Below are 18,081 nucleotides of genomic sequence, written 5' to 3' on the forward strand. Positions count from 1 at the left end.
GTTCCCAGAGAAGATAAGATATCTAGGCTGACACTCGTTGATCAGCTCACTTTTATTTTCATTTCATTAATCTGACTTTCCAGAACTGGCACACTACTTCCTAACAGTACAGCTCTTTGCAAGCTACTGTTAGCAGAATTTGTGGGTTGGTGGCTTTTATTTTCCTCTCAGTGAGTAGGCTGAAATAACTCAAGCTTTATTAGATACTTTTTTCCTGCTTTGAAATCCCAGTTGTGGTTTTTTTTTTTTTTTTTTTTAATTTTATTTTGGTTATTTTGAATTAAAGTAGGTCTCACGTAATTTTTACAGATAGAAAAACAGCTCTTAAATGGCTAGGTATGCAGTGAAAATTTCAGATACTCCCTTCTGGATTTTTAACATGCAAGGAAGCTGCTTTCTAAACACTTGCATATGTAGCACCACTATGCTCTGAAATATTTATGTAGGATACTCACAGCTGTTAGTCTTGAGCTTTTTTGGTATAATGGTGACACCAGCAGAAATGTGATAACATAATCTCTGCATCACCAGGGATTGGTCTGGTGTGTGTAGCCTTATTTTTTTTTAATTGGAACAACTTAGACAGTTGGCTACGTGGGAATGATGCCACTGTCTCCTAAAGACAGGAATTTTGCATTGCTACTTTTGGGGTAGACAAGTTAGGCTGATGTTATGAAACAAACTATGCAAGCAAGGAATTTGAGACCAGAGCTCATTGAACTTCACTTGTAAAACAAAGTAACTTTTTGAGGGAAAGATATGGTATGGAATGCAGAAGTGATGGCTGTTCTGACAAGTGTAAAATCAGCACGGGAGCACAGAGGTTCACTCTCTCTGTTTACATGGTTGCATGCTGCTTTTTGCTCTAGTTTTTCTCTAGTAGGACCCACTCAGGTACAGTGCAGGGAGGGCTTGTTCAGCAGCAGTTTAGAAAGGATTGCATCCTAAAAACCCAAGTGTAAAACCTCTACTGGAAAGCTGATTAGCATCCTTTATCCATTCGGGGAGCAGTGCTGTGGGGGACTGCAGGAATGCCATGCTTATGTAACTAAAGAGGACTGCCCCCTTGGGACTGTGCACCTGAAGCTGAGATTGTGAGGCCTGAGTTGGAAACTGTAGGGCTTTTACTTGGAGGAAATAGCTACAGAAGCAAGGAGGGTGTCAAGGGAACAGAGTCCTGTATAACTCTGTATGTTTTTGTAGGCTGTTCTGCAACCAAGAGCGTTGAGTACAGGGGGACCCTGATAACCTTGTTCTCTCCTCCCTTGGAGCAAAAAATCCTCAGGCCTGAGGCTTGCAGATAGGGCAGGGAGGGAAAGGCAGCAGTGGTGTGAAGAGAGTGAGGACAGACCTCCCCTCAAGGGGCTGAGAGTGGCCTTGCTGGTGTAACTTGCACAGCTTGTCCAAGGCCCTGGAATGGCTGCTGCTGCCTGCTGTGCCCCACTTCCCTGTCCCCAGGATCTGTGCCATGGGCCAGCTTGTGGGGGCTGGACAAGAAGTGAAGTGTGTGTTCTCTTCCAGCCCCCTGAAACCCTGGGGAAAGAAAGGACACCTGAGGATAAGTGGGGTGGGGCACAGTGGGATAGGCTGCCTGCTTCGCTTCTGGAAGTGTTTTGTCTGCTCAGCTCTGTCTGTGGAAAGTGCCTTGATCTGTGATCTGGCTTTTTAACTCCTACACTTCAGTAGATGAAGGCATGTGGGGAAATTTAAATATTGATTCTCCCAGCACTGGGGTAAGTTTGAGCAGACCTCTTGCCAGAAGGGCTGGGATAGTCATCTCCACTCCTGTTATGGGTGAAGATTCCCTGTCTAGCAAAGACCTTATGCATTTGAGGGAGTAGAAACATGCTGTCAAAATCTGTCATGTCTTGGGGCAGTGGTGATGTCTCCTCAGGGTGCTCTGCTGTCCTGCTGGGCCCCAGTCTCAGGCATAGGAAAGTGAAGGGGAAAAAATTGCCAGACTTCTGTGAAGAAAATGACATAATTTAGTATTCAGCACTATTACAGAGAAATAATCTGAGCTCTGTCTTTGTATCATCCCTCATTTCTTATTGTCCTTAAACACAAATGTTTAGAAAATTAAACTTTTTTTCCCTCCCATTTAGGCTTACATTAAAATCTATCAAGGAGAGGAGCTACCTCATCCAAAATCTATGCTGCAGGTATTTTATTTTCTTTCAAATAATCTGAGTAGATGTGTACTTTATAAGTTCTTTGCATCTGGATAATCATGACTGCTGTGGGCCTGAGTCTCCCCCCCACAGCTGTAGTTCTGGAAGAATCTGTGTGCTTTGAAAGCCCCCTGAACTGTAATGGTTGGGTACTTTTCCCTCAGTTTCATCAACCAAATGAAATTAAATCAACCAGATAGAGCTGGGGTCTGTCTGGTTGGTTGGGTTTTTTAGCTCTCTAAGCATTGTTTTCCTGTAACTTGCTGTTTGGCTGGGAGATATCCAGAAAATGACATCTTGCAACTTTAACTACAATAATTGTCCCTGACATGACACAGGTAGAAAATAAGACTTAAATTCTTAACAAATTTGACAATTACGATTGACACCAAAACTGTATATTCATAATGTAGAAATAATCACAGCTTCCTTCTTTCCTCTCAGGTACTGGAAGTAATCCAGTACCAGGATTAAAATATAATAGTTTAGTGACCCTTAAGTGTTTATTAACAGTGGAACATTCAGAAGAGATTGCTCATGATGAAAAGCCTGTACAAGCAAGCTGAGATTTGTTTGCAGCTGTGTGCTAGAAAGCTGAAGAAAGGCAGCAGCATGTTTTAATGTATATTGCTAAACTTCACTTATTTTTGTGTGGCCTTTTCCTGGCCATCAGGAGCTCTGGAGGTGTTTGGGGTGCAGTGCTGTGTAAAACCTGTGAATGCTGTGAATGACACAGGATGCTCCATGTTTTCTAGGCAACAGCTGAGGCGAACAATCTTGCTGCTGTGGCAGGAGCAAAAGACTTGTACAGCAAAGGCATGGAGCAGGTATGATGGCACAACCTTTCCTAAACACCTACATGCAAATACAGGCCTTCAGCTTCCATGCTGTCCTCTGTGTGTGAGCACTTCAGTGGCGGAAGGTAACTCAGGGCCAGGACTTGTGTGTTTTCTGCACTCTGCTCTGAGCCTGGGTGTGTGATGCTGGGGAGGTTTGAGAATGGGTGTGTTTGCAGGATTCCCACCTGTTAGTTCCCTCTACAGCTCTTGACAGGCATCTCAAAACCCCGTGACATGAAATGCACAAGCAGGTGAGCGGACATTTGTTGTGTCAGGCTTGCACAGGGGTGGAATTCTAGTTCTGTAGTGTCATTTCTTCTGAATTGTGGCCATTCATTAGCTGTAAAATGCAAGCATTGAAGTGATTAAAAAATTTAAAGAAACCTCTTAGAATACAAGAATTACTTTGAAAAACCTGTGTATGTAATTTCCCACTTGCTTCTTCTCTTGAAGATAGTGGTCTTAAAAGAGCCTAAGCTGAATGCTGAATGGATTTCATACTTTAATGTAGTGGTATGCAAAGTTTTATCATAGGAAATTCTGAAAACCATTACATATCTCATAAAGCTTAACAGGACTGTGCTTATTGTGAAGCTGTACAACCAGAAAGACCAGTAGGTGTGAGAACATGCTACAAACATAGCTCCCCATTAATTAGGCTAATTGTGGTCTTAATTGCTGTTTTGAAATTAAAGTAAGACCTAGTGCTAGTGCCAGACAAGCCAGTTCCATTTGTTAGCAGGCTGTTTGGAGAATGTTCTGCTGGTTTAAGGGAACTCCTCTATTTCCATTTTGGAAAATGTCTTGAAATAGCAAATGTGTTGTTTACATTAAGTGCCAAGGCTGCCTTCCAAACTTAAATCTTCAATGGTTGTTGAGACTCTGTAGCTGTAAGGTTTCTAACTTGGAGCAGGGAATAAACAGAAACAGATGTTCTTTTAAACAGACTTTGTTTCCATAGTAATGTTCCCCAGTACTGTATATTTTTATATCACTGTAGAGATATGCACAAATTATGGAATAGTTTTTTATCCAGATGTCTCTTATGATGTTCTTGATCTGACACAGCTCTGAAACTTCTATTTTTAAGAACAGAAGTGGGAACTCTTCGGATTTAAAACTCGATTATATAAAGGTAGTTCTTGCTGCAGCTTCTGAGTTGTCCTCATGAACCAAAGCCGGCTGCTGAGTGTGCATAACCAAATACTGTCCCCCTTATGACCTGATATGTAAGGAACAACAGGTGCAGTGTCACAGAGTATAAGAAAACAGTGGCAGTTATTTGTGTGGTTGGCCTCTTGATCCCTCAGTAGCTCCTGGTGTTAACATGCTGTGGACAATGTGAAAAAACTGTTCTGGAGGATGAGACTGGTAGGCATTTTCCAGGGAGATCTGGTGGATGTGGAAGACTTCATTCTGGGAAAAAGCAGGGATGTGTGTGTGGCTGTTGTCCTGTCCTGGGCTTGCCTGAAGAGAACAGTGGAAGTATGAGTTCAGGCCTGTGCGGTGGGTCTGTGTGTAGTTGGACAGGTGAGGCTCCTGCCCCGCCAGGATCCAAAATACCTTTGGCTGCTTCGCTGGATGGGCCTGGGGCTCACAGAGCCAAGGGAGCTGCGGGGGGCAGCGAGGGGCAGGTGCTCAAGGTGTGATTCCATGGTGTCTGCTTCTCCCTCAGGTGTGTGGGGGAGATAAGCCTTACATTGCCCCGTCGGACCTGGAGCAGAAGCACCAGGATTTCCGTGAGAGCGCCATCCGCCAGTTCCGCTCCGTCAAGAAGATGGGAGGGGAAGAGTTCTGCCGGCGCTACCAGGAGCAACTCGAAGTGGAAATCGAAGAGATCTATGCAAACTTTGTGAAGCACAACGATGGCAAAAACATCTTTTATGCTGCTCGTACACCTGCCACTCTATTTGCAGTCATGTTTGCCATGTACATAATCTCAGGACTGACTGGGTTCCTTGGCATGAACTCCATAGCTGCCCTGTGTAATCTCGTGCTGGGGATGGCTCTTATATCGTTTTGTACTTGGGCATACGTTAAGTACTCTGGGGAATTCAGAGAAGTTGGAACAGCCATTGATCAGATCGCTGAAGCTATATGGGAACAGGTTGGTATCTGTCTTTGTTGCAAAATCTTGCTGTCTTGTGCAGACATATCAAACAGCTTCTGTTCAGTGCTGAGAGGGAAAAGCTGGTCTAGACTAATAGAGAATGCTAGTGCTGCCAAAGGGAAAATCTGCTCACTAGTGCGACTGCTCTCTTCAGGAACAGATGCTGCACACAAGGAATGGTAAATAAGCTTAGGATATTATCAAAGAAATGCTACTTAAGGTGCAGAAGGTTACTTAGATGGTAAAGGAGACTCTTCAAAACTCTATTTCCTTATTCAGAGCAAGGAATTGATTAGTCCTTGGAGAGAACTGGCTGAGTGATGGCTTTCAGCAGCTGCTACCAGAGAGTGCACACCAGGTTTTGTCCGTCAGGGAGGCTTGTGCTGTCTGTGACAGCTTCAGTGGGTGCAACTGCTGTTTGCAAGGAATACTCAGCAAATTCCTGGAAGAAAAGATGTGAGTGTAAGGACAACAGAGCTGGAGGAGAAAACTTTCTGCATAGAGATTTTGCTGCCTGAACTCAACTGTGCCAGTAAGGTCAATGTAGAGAATTCCTGACCAGCCGTTTTTGGAGCATTCTGACTAGCTCTGTCCTGTGCTAGCAGAAGGGAAGCACTTTCCTGCTGTTGTTACTGGAAATAAAGGGTGAGCTTATCTGGGGTGTCCTGTGAGGCATGAGCAGATAACTAACTGGAGCCTTCTGGACAGATGCTTGCTTTCACAGCTGGAAAATTCCTGTGTTCAAGGCTGATCCTAGGCACTGGTACACTAGGCCTATCTGAGCAACCTGCTGAGGGTCCCAGTCAGCTTTTGAGTTACACTGGAGCAGAAAAAGTGGGTTCTTAAAAATAGGGAAATGAGCATCAGTAAATAAATTGGTAGCTAAATCTTGAGTGAGCACCACTCACTAGTGATTAAAATTGAGGCTCTCCAGTACTACTGGAGCTGCTGCTGCTGCAGGATGCCCCAAGCACAGAAGCCTTGGTTTGGGTGCTACCTTCCCTGGGAGGGGGAGAGCTTGGCTTGGAGCTTGCCACTTGGGGGCTGGAGGAAGGTGGTCTTCAAAAGACCTCAGCAGTGTTGCTGTTAGAGCTGCACATCACCAGTAATATGCAAAGCGCTGCAGGTCCTGTCTGAGTCACTCTGATTAAATACTCATTCTTGCTGTTGATTTTTCTGAATCTCTGCCTTTCTTTTCCCTCCTTGCTTCAGAGGAATCCCAGGAAGGTGAGAAGTTACTGGCAATCAGGTTTTTTTTGTTTTTCTGAACTTGATTGAGTTTCTGCTGTGTTGTGAGAGCCATTTTCCCTAACAGCTGAATTCATGTTTTAGGTGTTTTCCAAACTCTTTGAAGTCCTTAGACGCCGAACGGTTCATCGTGCTCTCACATCAGTGCCGCGACAGCGACTCTCATCCAACAATAACAAGAAGAAAAACTAGCCAGTATTTTTAACTTTCTTTCTGTATCTGAAGTGTTCACACTTACACATATAGGACAATAAGCTGGACCGTCTGGGCCGGTCTGCATAAATGCTGTAACCATACCAGACTGATGCTGCATATGGGGTATGGAATTGCACATCCATCTTCTAGGAACTGTAAAGTGGTTTGAATTCAGTGAAATACTGCTGTGTAGGAGGGGTATCACTTGTGTCCATAGCATGTGACTGCTTTAACCTCATTACTCTAGCAGCAAAATTCATTTCTCTTTCAGTTCATGCCACTTTGTGTCAGACTTCATCATTCTAAGTTTTTTCATGATTTCAAGTCTCATCTCTCTATATGATTTTATATCTTATTTTCCTTGGTTACCTCATTTTCTTGTTTCTTTTGCACATCTCTCATTCCACAGGTGTTGAAGCCCATGAGTGATAATTTGATGGAGGATCATGTGAGGCAGTCTGTAAAAAACTCTATCAAAGCAGGCCTGACCGAGCAGGTGGCTCACCATGCCAGACTAAAGACAGACTGACAGTTCGTCTCCTCTTCAACTCTTCCCTCTCATCCTAGACATGCTTGCTGTACCATGAGAACTCAATAATAAAAAAAAATAAATAAAAATAAACCAAAGTTTACAATCAACTGTAGAAGTAGTTTAGTGTGATTGGCTTCACAGATTGCTGCCATCACCGGGGAAAAGTTATATTTGTCAGTGCTCAGCTTCTCAGACAAACTGGTGCCATGGAGCCTGCTGGGGTGGGAGGGAGTGGCTCAGTTTTGCATAGTCCTGGTGCCCCGTGTTTGGGGGAGGGAGGGGGAGCTTCCCCAGCGTTGTGAGTCCCTGCAGGCTCTGGCTTACAGGGGGAAGCTGTCCCCTGCAGCAGCTGACTTCAGGGAAGTGTCATGATCAACCCCACGCCAGCTGCGCTCTCACCGATGTCCCCAGCTCGGCACCACCCTTGCCAGCTCCCGCGAGTGTTTCTGTGCGTGGCAGGTGCAGCCATCGGAGCAGCCACTCCATTACAACGCGTCTCTTGCTTTCTTGCCTTGTCCCAGTGTTACACAGATGCATGTGCTGGTTCCTCACGCAGAACTGGGCTGTCAGGGAGGCAGTGGCTCAGCACAGAGGGTGTCTTGCCTTGATCTCGCAGACCTGGTCCCGAGGGAGGTGCATATCGGAACTGAGCTATCTTTTTCTGCAGTTTAGCCTTCATGTATATAATATTGCCATTAATTCTACTGGGGAAGAAATTCCATCCAAAAATGTTGCCTACAGCTACCAAGCAATGAGTTAGGATTGTCTGTACAGTGTGTTTAGTTTTTATTTTTTAAGAAATCACAGATAGGGCATGTATATGAAATATAAATATATAAATACGATTTTGTATCAAAGTTTTGTAGTTTATGGCAAAACCTGGTTCTGTGGTAGCTAAGTGCAGTTCCTGTAAAGGAATGTTTGTGGCTCATGTAAATGTGTGAATGCATCAACAATTTGAAGTTTTTTGATATATTTGTGATATTTACCTGCCTTGAGCACTGCAATCTCTCACCCCCTTGGAAAAATCAATGGGAATGTTTGTTGTGAAACTCTTGTCTTCTGTTGCATTTTAAACTTATTTCTTGTAATTTATTTTCAGTACATGATTAAAATCAGTTGTGTATATATGAAATGAAATCCGTGCTTATTTTTAAAAGATGTTCAAGTATTGTATTCTACTACATAAACTATGTCAAATACTTATCCTGACAATTATATGAACAGATTTGTTCTATTGTACTTCATAGCTTTCTATTGAAGCCGATGTTCCTCTCATGCTTGTCTCTGGAAGGTGGCCTCTGTCCAGCTCATACCCGCTCCCTGTATAGGAAAACCTCCTGCTGTTCTTAAGCACGCTTTTGACTTGTGGAGTTGCTTGTCAGATTCTGCCCTCCGACAATTGTATCACTCTGAAATCCTGTTACTGGCTTTACTTTCATTCTTGGCTAAATCAGTATCAACTGTGTGGAGTGTAAAGGCAGCTAAACAATTAACTGCTGTAGTTTCAGCTGGAAATGGCTGTGTGCAATAGCTGGGTTTTTTGCATTCCTTAATGGTAACAATTTTCATCAGCATTTGAGCTTTAACATCTCCCCTCTCCTGAGTGAGGGAAATCATCTGTCTAGGACTAAAGCAATTGCACTGTGACTTTTGCACTGCAAAGAACTGCTGGGGAGTGGTGGTTACCTGCCCTCTGCAGGTGAGGGCTCAGCTCCAGGGGAATGATGCTAAAGATGAGGTAGGAATGTCGCATTTTATGATATCTCAACCTGTACAGATTAAATACTGTTATTCAAACAAGCCTGTGCTCTGGTGATTAATCTCTTACCAACCAAATGAGTCACACGGGGGCTCGCAGGGCCATACCTGCCCTTGCTGCTCGTGCTTTCCAGGAAGGTGTAGGTCAGATTTGAGGCTGTGCCCCGCGGAGAGGGCAAAAGCAGAACTCTTCCTAGCACGTGGACAAGGAGTTGGGAGGCTTTATACAGACTCTTCAGGGTTTGCGGGGGCAGTTCCTGAACATTGTGCTACCAAGTTGCAGCGTGAATGCAAAATCCCCTCGAGCTTGTGGGAGGGATCGAAGGTAGGGAAGGAGAGGGGTGAAGATGACTTCTGATGAGGTCTGGGAAACTGCTGCTGCTGGTGCGGGTCCTTGTTTGGCCGTGTTGACTGTTAACCCCATCTCACACTTCCCTGAAAAGAGGCCTCCATTCTGTGGGCACTGGAATGGGACCTGGGGTCCCAGGGGCTGCCCTTCTGGAGTGGCAGCAGCCTGGAGTGAGGTGTCACTTGAACAGCGAGCTGGATTTAGCCAGCAAGGTTGAGGGGCTTGGGAGCCAGATGTGGGAGCAGTTCTAGGTCTGGGCTGGACACGTCTATTTTTGCATGAGGGACAAGGTCTGGCCTTATTTGGGGGGTGTGGGGTCCATTATCATGTGCGACTCCCTCTGTGGGGGCAAGAGAGGCTCTGCAAGGGCCAGTTGAGGACAGACTTGTGTCTCAAGGTGGGCTGAACCAGCAGCTGCAGTGCCGCTGTGGGCCATGTCCAGCTGCTGGTTACTGGAGCAGACTGGTGATCCTGAGGATGGATACTGGATGAGCTGAGCCTCCTTGCCCAGTTCCTGGAGGGATCCAGAGCCTATGTATTGTCCCCAACAGCCCTTCATGGTGACTGGGTGCAGGGGCAGGGTGAGAGCATTGGTGCTGTTGTGCCACTGACCTGGATGGATGGCGTGAGCACATTCCATGTGTGTGCCCAATGGGAATGCTGGCTCAGCCTTGCTGCAGGTGGCACATGGGGGCATGAAGCCGTAGTGGCCTCACCTCCATGGGCAACCCCTTACAATCAGTATTCCTAATAGAACAACCTTAGCATTTCTCAACTTCTGTGTACTGGTAAGAACATCAGGTTGGTGCAGAGTGGGCTCCTCAGGGAACCAAGGAGTTTCACAGGGCTTTAAAGGAGGTGACAGCTGCTTTCTCTACCCTGGGCTATTCCACTGCTACTCAGAAAAGGAGTTCCGAGACCTGATCCAATTCTGTGCTAACTGTGGTATACTCAGGCCTTGCTTCCCCTGTCCTCCCTGAGCATGCAAAAAGCCAAATTCAGCAGGAAAAGCACACAGCAGAAGATGGTAACTGACCTGTGGCCAACTCCTGCCTCACAGAGGGACATGGCAGAGTGAGGTAGGAAAGCTACATGGAAGATCCTACAGCTGGCAAAGTACAGCATCGTGCCAGAGACACAGGAGCAGAGGTGACAGGGCAGATGTAATGAAGCGTGTGCCCAAGTTCCTTGGGATAGGAAATCCCCATCTGGAGCAGTACATGTGGTGATTTCTGGCTCCAGAAAGACGTAACCAGCAGGAAATTTCTGGCTATCTCCTAACTTTACTTTCCTACAGCAGACTAGGGCCAGGCCACAGATTTTTCCTGTAGATGTCTGATCCTTGAAGGTTAAGTTAAGGAAACTAAAAGTATATCGGGTGGTGTGGCACAAAAATAACAAAAGTGTAGAGAACAGGAAGCACTGTGTTCTATGAACCCAGATAACAGGGAGTGTCCAGTGTTTTGTTTCATTATGCTAGCCAAGCACAGCAGTATCTCAAAACTCCCTGCCTGTTACTATGCTGGGTTTAAGTAATTAAGCACAGGTTATGGTAAAACTTCCTTTTTTAATTGAAAAACATGGGTGGGAGTACAGGCAATATTTACACAAGTTCTCAAGTGCAGCTCAACTCAAGAACATATGACCAAAAATACGATAAAAGGATGTGGGCCCAAAACAGAATTATGGAGGGTACCAAAAGGTACAACTTCCTGCTAACCACGGACCTTCAGATCAGATCAGCAACTGAAACGAGACAAAATGAAAGGATTAGAAGTATTAACTGAGTGTGTGGAGAGCCCCAGCCCAGTGGGACAGCACAACACTGCTGCCCCCGGGCTCTCCCCAGAAGATGGGCCAGGCAGCACGCACCATTCATGGGCATCTCGTCGATCTGGGTGGAGTAGTACTGCTCGATGTCCCGCAGGATGCGGATGTCATCGTTCTTCACAAAGTTGATGGCGACGCCTTTCCGGCCGTACCTGCCCGAGCGGCCGATTCTGCAGAGGCACGAGGGGAGAGGGAATGGAGCCACTGTGGGAAGACTTCCCCCAGCCCCAGTGGCCCGTGGGAAGCCCCAGCCTACCTGTGTATGTAGAGCTCTCTGTTGTTGGGCAGGTCATAGTTAATGATCAGCGACACCTGAGGAACATCCAGGCCTCGAGCCCAAACGTCTGTGGAAATAAGAACTCGGCTGCAAAGAGAAGGGCACAGTCAGGACTTTTCTGGGAACCCCCAGTCTCCAGCACAGAGCATCCCCTGCTATTCCATGCTCTCCACTACCCACAGCACACCAGCAGCATTCATACTTCTGCCGCACAGAAAGCTGCCCCTTTTACTATCACCAAACTTCAGCCAAGACAGGCCCAACACAGCTTGGATCTTTCAGAAGGAATAATGCTCCCAAGTGTTTAAAATACTGAGGATGGAGCACAAACATTTTTCCTTGAATTTTAAATGCAGCAACTCCCAACATCTTTAGCAAAATAGAACAGACTAATTCTCCACCCAAAGGTATGAGTATCCCCTCCTTGGAAAATAGCAAGCTCTCAATCCTTCCACAGCACAGGAAATCAGAGGTCTCCTTAATCTGAGCTGAACAAAACCTTGAGACAGAGGCATTAGGGTTTCCCTGCCCTGAGGCAGCACTGCTCTAAACAATGCTGTCTGAGGCATTTACCTTGCACCAGATCTGAACTCTTTCATGATGGACTCTCTCTCCTTTTGGGGCATGTCCCCATGCATGGAGGAAACTGTGAAGTTGGCTTCCCTCATCTTCTCTGTGAGCCAGTCCACCTGTGAACACAGCCTGGGTTAGCTCTTTGCTCAGACAGCCAAACACAGCAGCTGAGCTGAGAATGTTTGCTGAGATGAGCTGGTACGGACTGAGAGACACCTCCATAAGCATTCTGAGACTAAAGAAGTAAATAATCCTTACAAAGCATCAGCTGCATGATACAGGGCTCCACAATCCCTGAAAGGAAAGGAATTAAGAGCATCTATTCAGGAAGTGTGGGTTTGCTCTAGGAATTATAAGCAGTTAGATTGAGCACATTCTAACTTCTCTAAAAAGGCAATTCCTGTCAGCTGTATCAGGTCTGCCTCTGTTGTTTTAAGTGAGGCACATCCCAAAGGTTTAACCTATGGTCCTACTGAACTATTTCCAAATGGGGGAGCAACCAGACCCCTTAACTAATCCAGCATTGATTGTGTCACCCTCAGGAAGCACCACACCCCTCTGATGGCCCCTGTACCTTTCTCTTGGTGTTACAAAAGATGACAGCCTGGGTGATGGTCAGCGTGTCATAGAGATCACACAAGGTATCAAACTTCCACTCTTCCCTCTCCACAGCCACGAAAAACTGCTTGATTCCTTCAAGGGTCAACTCATCACTGCAGAGAAGAACACCACAAGCAGTTAGAAGGGCTGGGTGTGCTTCACCAGAGACAACCCCTCTGCCCCATGGGTTGCTGGGTCCAGATGGAATCCAAACTGTTCTAGAAAGTCCTGGGAAAACTCAGCTTTAAGAAGGGCCCTGAATGTGACCTGTTTAGCAGAGACTGGAACTGCTCTGCTCCAGCCAGAAGGCTCCAAAGGGGAACACTTCTGTTCTCATCATTTTTACATTCCAGCTTCTTGACAAGAGAGACTGAAGAAAGTCTCAAGAAGCTCGAATGTAATAAATGGGGCAGTGTAAGAGCTCAGGCAAGAGGGAGACTCTTCCCAAGTCCCAGTGCACAAGAACTTGTGACACCACCAGATGCAAACTGTGCCGCCAAGAACACCCGGGATCAGTTTGCTAAAGGGGCTTTTTGCCTCCTATGTAAGAGTAAATTTTAACAGGAAGCCTAAAAATATCCTCTGGGGGAGCCCAGGAACTGGATAAATGTGAAGGATAGATTTCCATGAGGAGACACTGCTATCCATGGGGAGAATGAGGGGACAGCCAGGCTGAGCAGCAGCACAGAGAACTGGACAAGGATAAAGTCAGGGAGATAAGCCAGCCCCTGCTGGGAAACAGGAGATGAGCACATCTGGGGACACTCAGGAACGATGGGAAGGAACACGAGAGACTCCCTGTACATTTAAATCAGTGAATATTGTGAACTACCAAGGGCTGCACCAACTCAGAGTCCCTGCTCTCTCCAAGGAAACTCACTGACCGTTTCACCAAGATGCGGATGGGGTCGGTCATGAATTTGTTGGTCATTTCCAAGATTTCATGCGGCAAAGTGGCGCTGATCAGAACCACCTGCGTGGCTGGAGGCAGGTATCTGTACACATCATAAATCTGCTCCTTGAATCCTGCAGTGCAAGTCAAGCCACACAGAACAGTTAGCACATCCTTCTCCCAAATATCCTCCTCTTTCACAATCTGATCCGGAATTCAGTACTGGGTCTATACTATGGGATGAACATAAATGTGTGAATCAGTAACATCAGACAAAGGCTCGTTGTGTACCTTAACCAACTACAGCCTATAACTAACTGCAATAGTCTGGGACACCCTAGAATCTCAAAGAAGCAAGGAGAAAGCAAGTAGAAGGAAAGCAAATGTTTTACCTTTATTAAGCATTTCATCTGCTTCATCCAAAACCAGCATTTTGATGGCACGAGTTCTTAGACTTCTGCGACGAATCATATCTGTAAGATTTCACTTTGTGAGATGAGAATGCTCTGAAAGCAAGCGAGCCCCACCACTGTCAGGGCATTTTGGAGGAGGAGGGACAGATGTGAGAAATACAAAATGCCAGGTGAACTTTATGTCAACAGAACCCACAAATCCTGTTGGAGCGTCAGCTCAGCAGCTGCTAAGTTTTGGTGGGGTTTTTTTAACACCTGTGGGGACCAGTTCATGTTCTCCCAGCGACAGGAGCTTGTGCAAGTGCTGTGTGTTCCTCAGACACCCAGAAGATGGGAGCTTGAAGGCCAACACTACCCCTGTGGTAATTGCCATGAGCAGTAAATGCTACTCTTCATGCAGTGAAACCAGAAGGTACCAGCTGCAAGTGCACCTGATTTAACAAAGATGGAGCAACCACCAGGACATAGAAAATGTGGGCTTAATTTTGGCATTGAGGTAGGCCTGGCTCCCATCCCCTTGACAATTCAGGAACTGTAATACTTTCTCCTTTTTCCAAAGCCACCACATAAAGAGTCACCTCAACAATGGAAAGAAAAGCATTAAAAGAGAAAATGAAAACACCATCACCACTGATTTCCCGCATGTCTTTTCCAGGCACAACAGCAGTAAGTTGCGACCTTGTTACACTTCACATCAATGTTACATTACGGGTGTTACAATAAAGGTCAGGATTTCCTTACCGAACACCCGGCCTGGAGTGCCAGCCACAACGTGCTGCCCATAATCCAGTTTGCGGATGTCCTCGCCCACGTTGGTGCCCCCGATGCAGGCGTGGCACTGCACGTTCATGTAGTCTCCCAGGGCAAGAAGCCCCTGTGTGGGTACAAAGGAAGGGATTCATTACCCCAGCTCTCCCTAGGCTGCCTTTGTCAGGAGATGCAGGTGTGTGCAGCCATGCTGTGGGTTTTTTAAAGAGATGTCAGCACAAGCAGTTAGGATTTTTAAATGTCTGTTACCCAAACCTCCACAACAGCAGGCCTTAAAACACTGGGAACTCATTTCCTCAGGGATCACAACTGCTTTAGACGGGCTGGCCTTAAAAACTCAGGGCTGTGCAAAACCTCAGACTGCCAAAGTAATGAATATAATGCTGAGGAACAAACAGCCCTGTATCAGATATACTTTTGTTATTTCCCTCAGGAACAGGAAGAAAAAGTGGAAGCTGTGCTTTGAGCTCTGCTAGAGAAACACCAGAGCACTGGCCCCAGGCCTTGCAAGGTTTTCCAGACAAGGACTGAAATGCTCCTACCTTCTGGATCTGCACAGCCAGCTCCCGAGTTGGTGCCAGGATCAAGGCTTGGGTCTCACGAACCTGGTTAAAGCATGGAATCACAAGGAAGTGAATCAGTTAATCACAGGCCAGAGCCAGGCATGCAAGAGGTGATGGATCTCACAGAATCAAAGCTGTGAAATGTCACAGCTGAAGGATTTAGCACAGAATTTTGTGCTAAAAAAAAAAAAAAGGCATGTACACTTCTTGCTAGATAGAACCAAATTTCAAGTCCTTCAGTTCTGTGTGTTTGGTTCAGACAAACACATTGCTCAATGACTCCAAGACAAAGTTTTGAAGTATCACCTCTAAAAGTATTACGAGCACTTTACAGAAATAAATCAAAAGCTGTCCTTTCTACTTGGAACATGTAACCTTAAGTTTTACATCCCCAGACAGTGACAGATGAGTAACAATCCCAGCCCACTGAAAACCACCCTTTTATTCAATTGCATCTGCACATCCAATTATAACCCAAAACTATTGGATGGACACGATGCCCCTGAGCAGAACAAGAGCAAACAGCTGTCAGTCAAAAACCTAGCTTTGATTCTGTGCAACCTGTGGCACTAGTTCAGATAGGCTGATGATGCTATTAGGACTGTCTAAAGACAATTCTGCTTGCTGAGAGATTAACTTAGCCCCAACAGGTGAAAGAGGTCAGCTGCTAAAGACAACTTGATCACTATAAGACATGATCTGAACTTATTTTGTCAGACTGGCTTTAACAGTTAAATTGTTACAGAGTCTTGTTACAGAATTCTCAGTCAGAATTTTGTCTGAGGTTCACTGCCCATAATTAAAAGATTTCAAAGTAAAACTTCATTTACTCACTCTTAAAGAACACACTTTTATGATGAAGACCAGTGATTTAGTAAAAATTATTTTTAGCATGTGCTGCTCTGAGGTTACCTGTATGTCCAAGCATTGTAGAACAGATATGGAGAACGTTGCTGTCTTCCCTGTTCCCGACTGTGACCTGAGGAACAGATGTTTGGTGAATACTCTGCATGTCTGGACAAACAGCACAGGCAATTTCAACACATTCCAACCCTCTGCTCTCTCCCACCCCCCCACCTCAAAGAACTCAATAGTGCCAACCAAGCCTTGTTATGATCAGAGCCTGATCTGCTGTCAAGCAGCTTTGAGAACTGCAATATCAGGGACAGAACAGTCCAGGGTCCCCAGCTCTGGCACCTTCACTCCTTATCAGACCAGCATTTTAACTTTCTGCCATCTGCCACACATACACTTTCTTCCAAGTAAATGACAGATAAACCAATGCAATTTGCAAGGCCAGTAATTTGCACTAATGACCAAGAAAAATTTTTTTCAGTGGGATGCATATCCTTCTTTGCCTCTAAGGCATATTTTTTACAGTAATAAACTTTTGGCAACAACTGAGAAAGGATCACAACTTGTTAGGCAACTTCACTGCTTGTCACACCATAAAACCACAGAACAGTTTGAATTCGAAGGGAATTAAACAACATCCAGTTCCATCCCCCACCCTGCCATGGGAAGGGACACCTCCCACTAGACCAGGTTGCCCAGAGCCCCATCCAGCCTGGCTTTAACCACTTCCAGGGATGGGACACCCACAGCTGCTCCGGCCAACCTGTCCCCGTGTCCAACCAATTTCAGGTCATTCCCCACACTCTGCCAGGCACCAGCCCAGGCCCACGGGTGGCCGATCCCGCTTCCAGCCTCAAGGCAGGGAACGTGCCGGACATCCCCCGCCCCACCCCCGGCCGCACTCACTGGGCGATCACGTCCCTGCCCTTGATGATCTGCTTGATGGCTCGCTGCTGGATGGCCGACGGCTTCTCGAACCCTGCGGGGGCCAAGGCACACCGTCAGTCAGGCCCGGCCGCACGGCGCAGGCGCGACTGGGCGAACATCCGGGCCCAGCCCCGGCCCACGAACCCTTCCTCGCCCTCAACCCGTGCCCCCGGCCCCGGGCCCCCTCCCCCGCGTCCCTTCCCCCTCCGTCCCCGCCGCCCACCGTAGGCGTAGATGCCGCGCAGCAGGTCCTCCCGCAGGCCCATGGTGTCGAAGGTGGGCGTCACATCCACCTCCTCGCTCGTCTCGAACTCCACCTTGGTCATGTCCTCCTCCTTCATTAAGCGCTTCCGCGCCGAGCCGCCCGCGGACCCCGCGGACCCCGCCATGGCCGCGCCGCCGCCGCACAACGCCCGCCGCGCGCGCCCCGCTCCGCCACTGCGCCTGTGCGGGGGGTGGACGGGAGAGGCGCGCGCCTGCGCGGGGACGGGCCGAGGGCGGCGCGGGGCGCGTCGCGCAAATGCGCCTGCGCGGGGCGTGCGCCTGAGGCCACGGGGCATGCGCACGGGACCACGGGATGGCCGGGGCTTGGAAGGGCCCTGTGGGGATCAGCCCCGCTGGGTCTGGAGTGTCCCCAGAGAGGGAGAACCAGCGACCTCCCTTCCCTGAGCAGCCCGTTCCACTGCCCTGGCACGCTTAGTGCAAAGAAGTTGTTCCTCATGCTGAGGTGGAACTTCGTGTTTTAGTTTACGGCCACTGCTCCTCGTCCTGACGCTGGCGCCACTGGAAGGAGCCTGGCACCATCCTCTTGACACCTGCCTTTGAGATATTTGTATATACTGACGAGATCAGATCCCCTCTCAGTCTTCTCCTCTCCAAACTAAGCAGGCCCAGCCCCCTCAGCCTCTCCTCAGGAGAGGTGCGCCAGCCCCGTCATCACTTCTGTGGCCCTCCGCTGGACCCTCTCCAGGAGCTCCTTGCCTTTCCTGCCCTGAGGAGCCCAGAACTGGACACAGCACTGGAGCTGAGCAAAAAGGCGGGATGAGCTCCCTCCGCCTCCTGCCGCCGCTCTTCGGAATTCACCCCAGGAAACGCATCCAGGGCGCTGGACGGGGGTGTGCGCGCGGCCTGCGCATGCGCGGGGCGCCGGAGCCGAACGGAGCCGAGCCGGGCCGAGC

At 47.5% G+C, this 18,081-nt stretch overlaps 2 protein-coding genes across 10 annotated transcripts in view; one reads left to right on the forward strand and one right to left on the reverse strand.

Annotated features, from left to right (window-relative positions):
* ATL2 (atlastin GTPase 2) overlaps positions 1 to 8,898 on the forward strand; it is a 40,925-nt gene extending 32,027 nt beyond the window's left edge. For 5 of the 9 annotated variants that reach the window (XM_059840912.1, XM_059840913.1, XM_059840920.1 and 2 more), the window contains 4 exons: positions 2,106 to 2,162; positions 2,927 to 2,998; positions 4,686 to 5,117; positions 6,973 to 8,898. In XM_059840912.1, the coding sequence (XP_059696895.1) occupies positions 2,106 to 2,162; positions 2,927 to 2,998; positions 4,686 to 5,117; positions 6,973 to 7,092 (681 nt within the window). In that variant the 3' untranslated portion in view covers positions 7,093 to 8,898. Of the gene's footprint in view, positions 1 to 2,105; positions 2,163 to 2,926; positions 2,999 to 4,685; positions 5,118 to 5,399; positions 5,560 to 6,452 lie in introns of those variants that run through there. The other 4 variants (XR_009485686.1, XM_059840916.1, XM_059840919.1 and 1 more) reach the window with 4 other exon arrangements.
* A 1,854-nt stretch (positions 8,899 to 10,752) lies between these two features.
* On the reverse strand, positions 10,753 to 17,334 carry EIF4A3 (eukaryotic translation initiation factor 4A3). Its single transcript, XM_059840926.1, has 12 exons — positions 17,127 to 17,334; positions 16,883 to 16,955; positions 16,034 to 16,100; positions 15,101 to 15,163; positions 14,532 to 14,664; positions 13,770 to 13,850; positions 13,370 to 13,511; positions 12,460 to 12,598; positions 11,886 to 12,001; positions 11,292 to 11,399; positions 11,078 to 11,205; positions 10,753 to 10,951 (listed from the first exon to the last, which is right to left on the reverse strand). The coding sequence occupies exons 1-12, from the start codon at positions 17,290 to 17,292 to the stop codon at positions 10,935 to 10,937; spliced, it is 1,233 nt and encodes a 410-aa protein (XP_059696909.1). The 5' UTR covers positions 17,293 to 17,334; the 3' UTR covers positions 10,753 to 10,934.
* Positions 17,335 to 18,081: the final 747 nt, after the last annotated feature.

This window comes from Haemorhous mexicanus, chromosome 3 (assembly GCF_027477595.1).
Source record: "Haemorhous mexicanus isolate bHaeMex1 chromosome 3, bHaeMex1.pri, whole genome shotgun sequence".
Classification (NCBI taxonomy): Eukaryota; Metazoa; Chordata; class Aves; order Passeriformes; family Fringillidae; genus Haemorhous; species Haemorhous mexicanus.

Coding starts and splice junctions, on each gene's coding strand:
- EIF4A3 (XM_059840926.1), bottom strand. CDS start 17,292: ATGGCGGGGTCCGCGGGGTCCGCGGGCGGCTCGGCGCGGAAGCGCTTA. Junction 14,665..15,100: donor TGGCTGTGCAGATCCAGAAG/GTAGGAGCATTT, acceptor GTACCCACACAG/GGGCTTCTTGCCCTGGGAGA. Junction 12,002..12,459: donor TTTGTAACACCAAGAGAAAG/GTACAGGGGCCA, acceptor CTGTGTTCACAG/GTGGACTGGCTCACAGAGAA.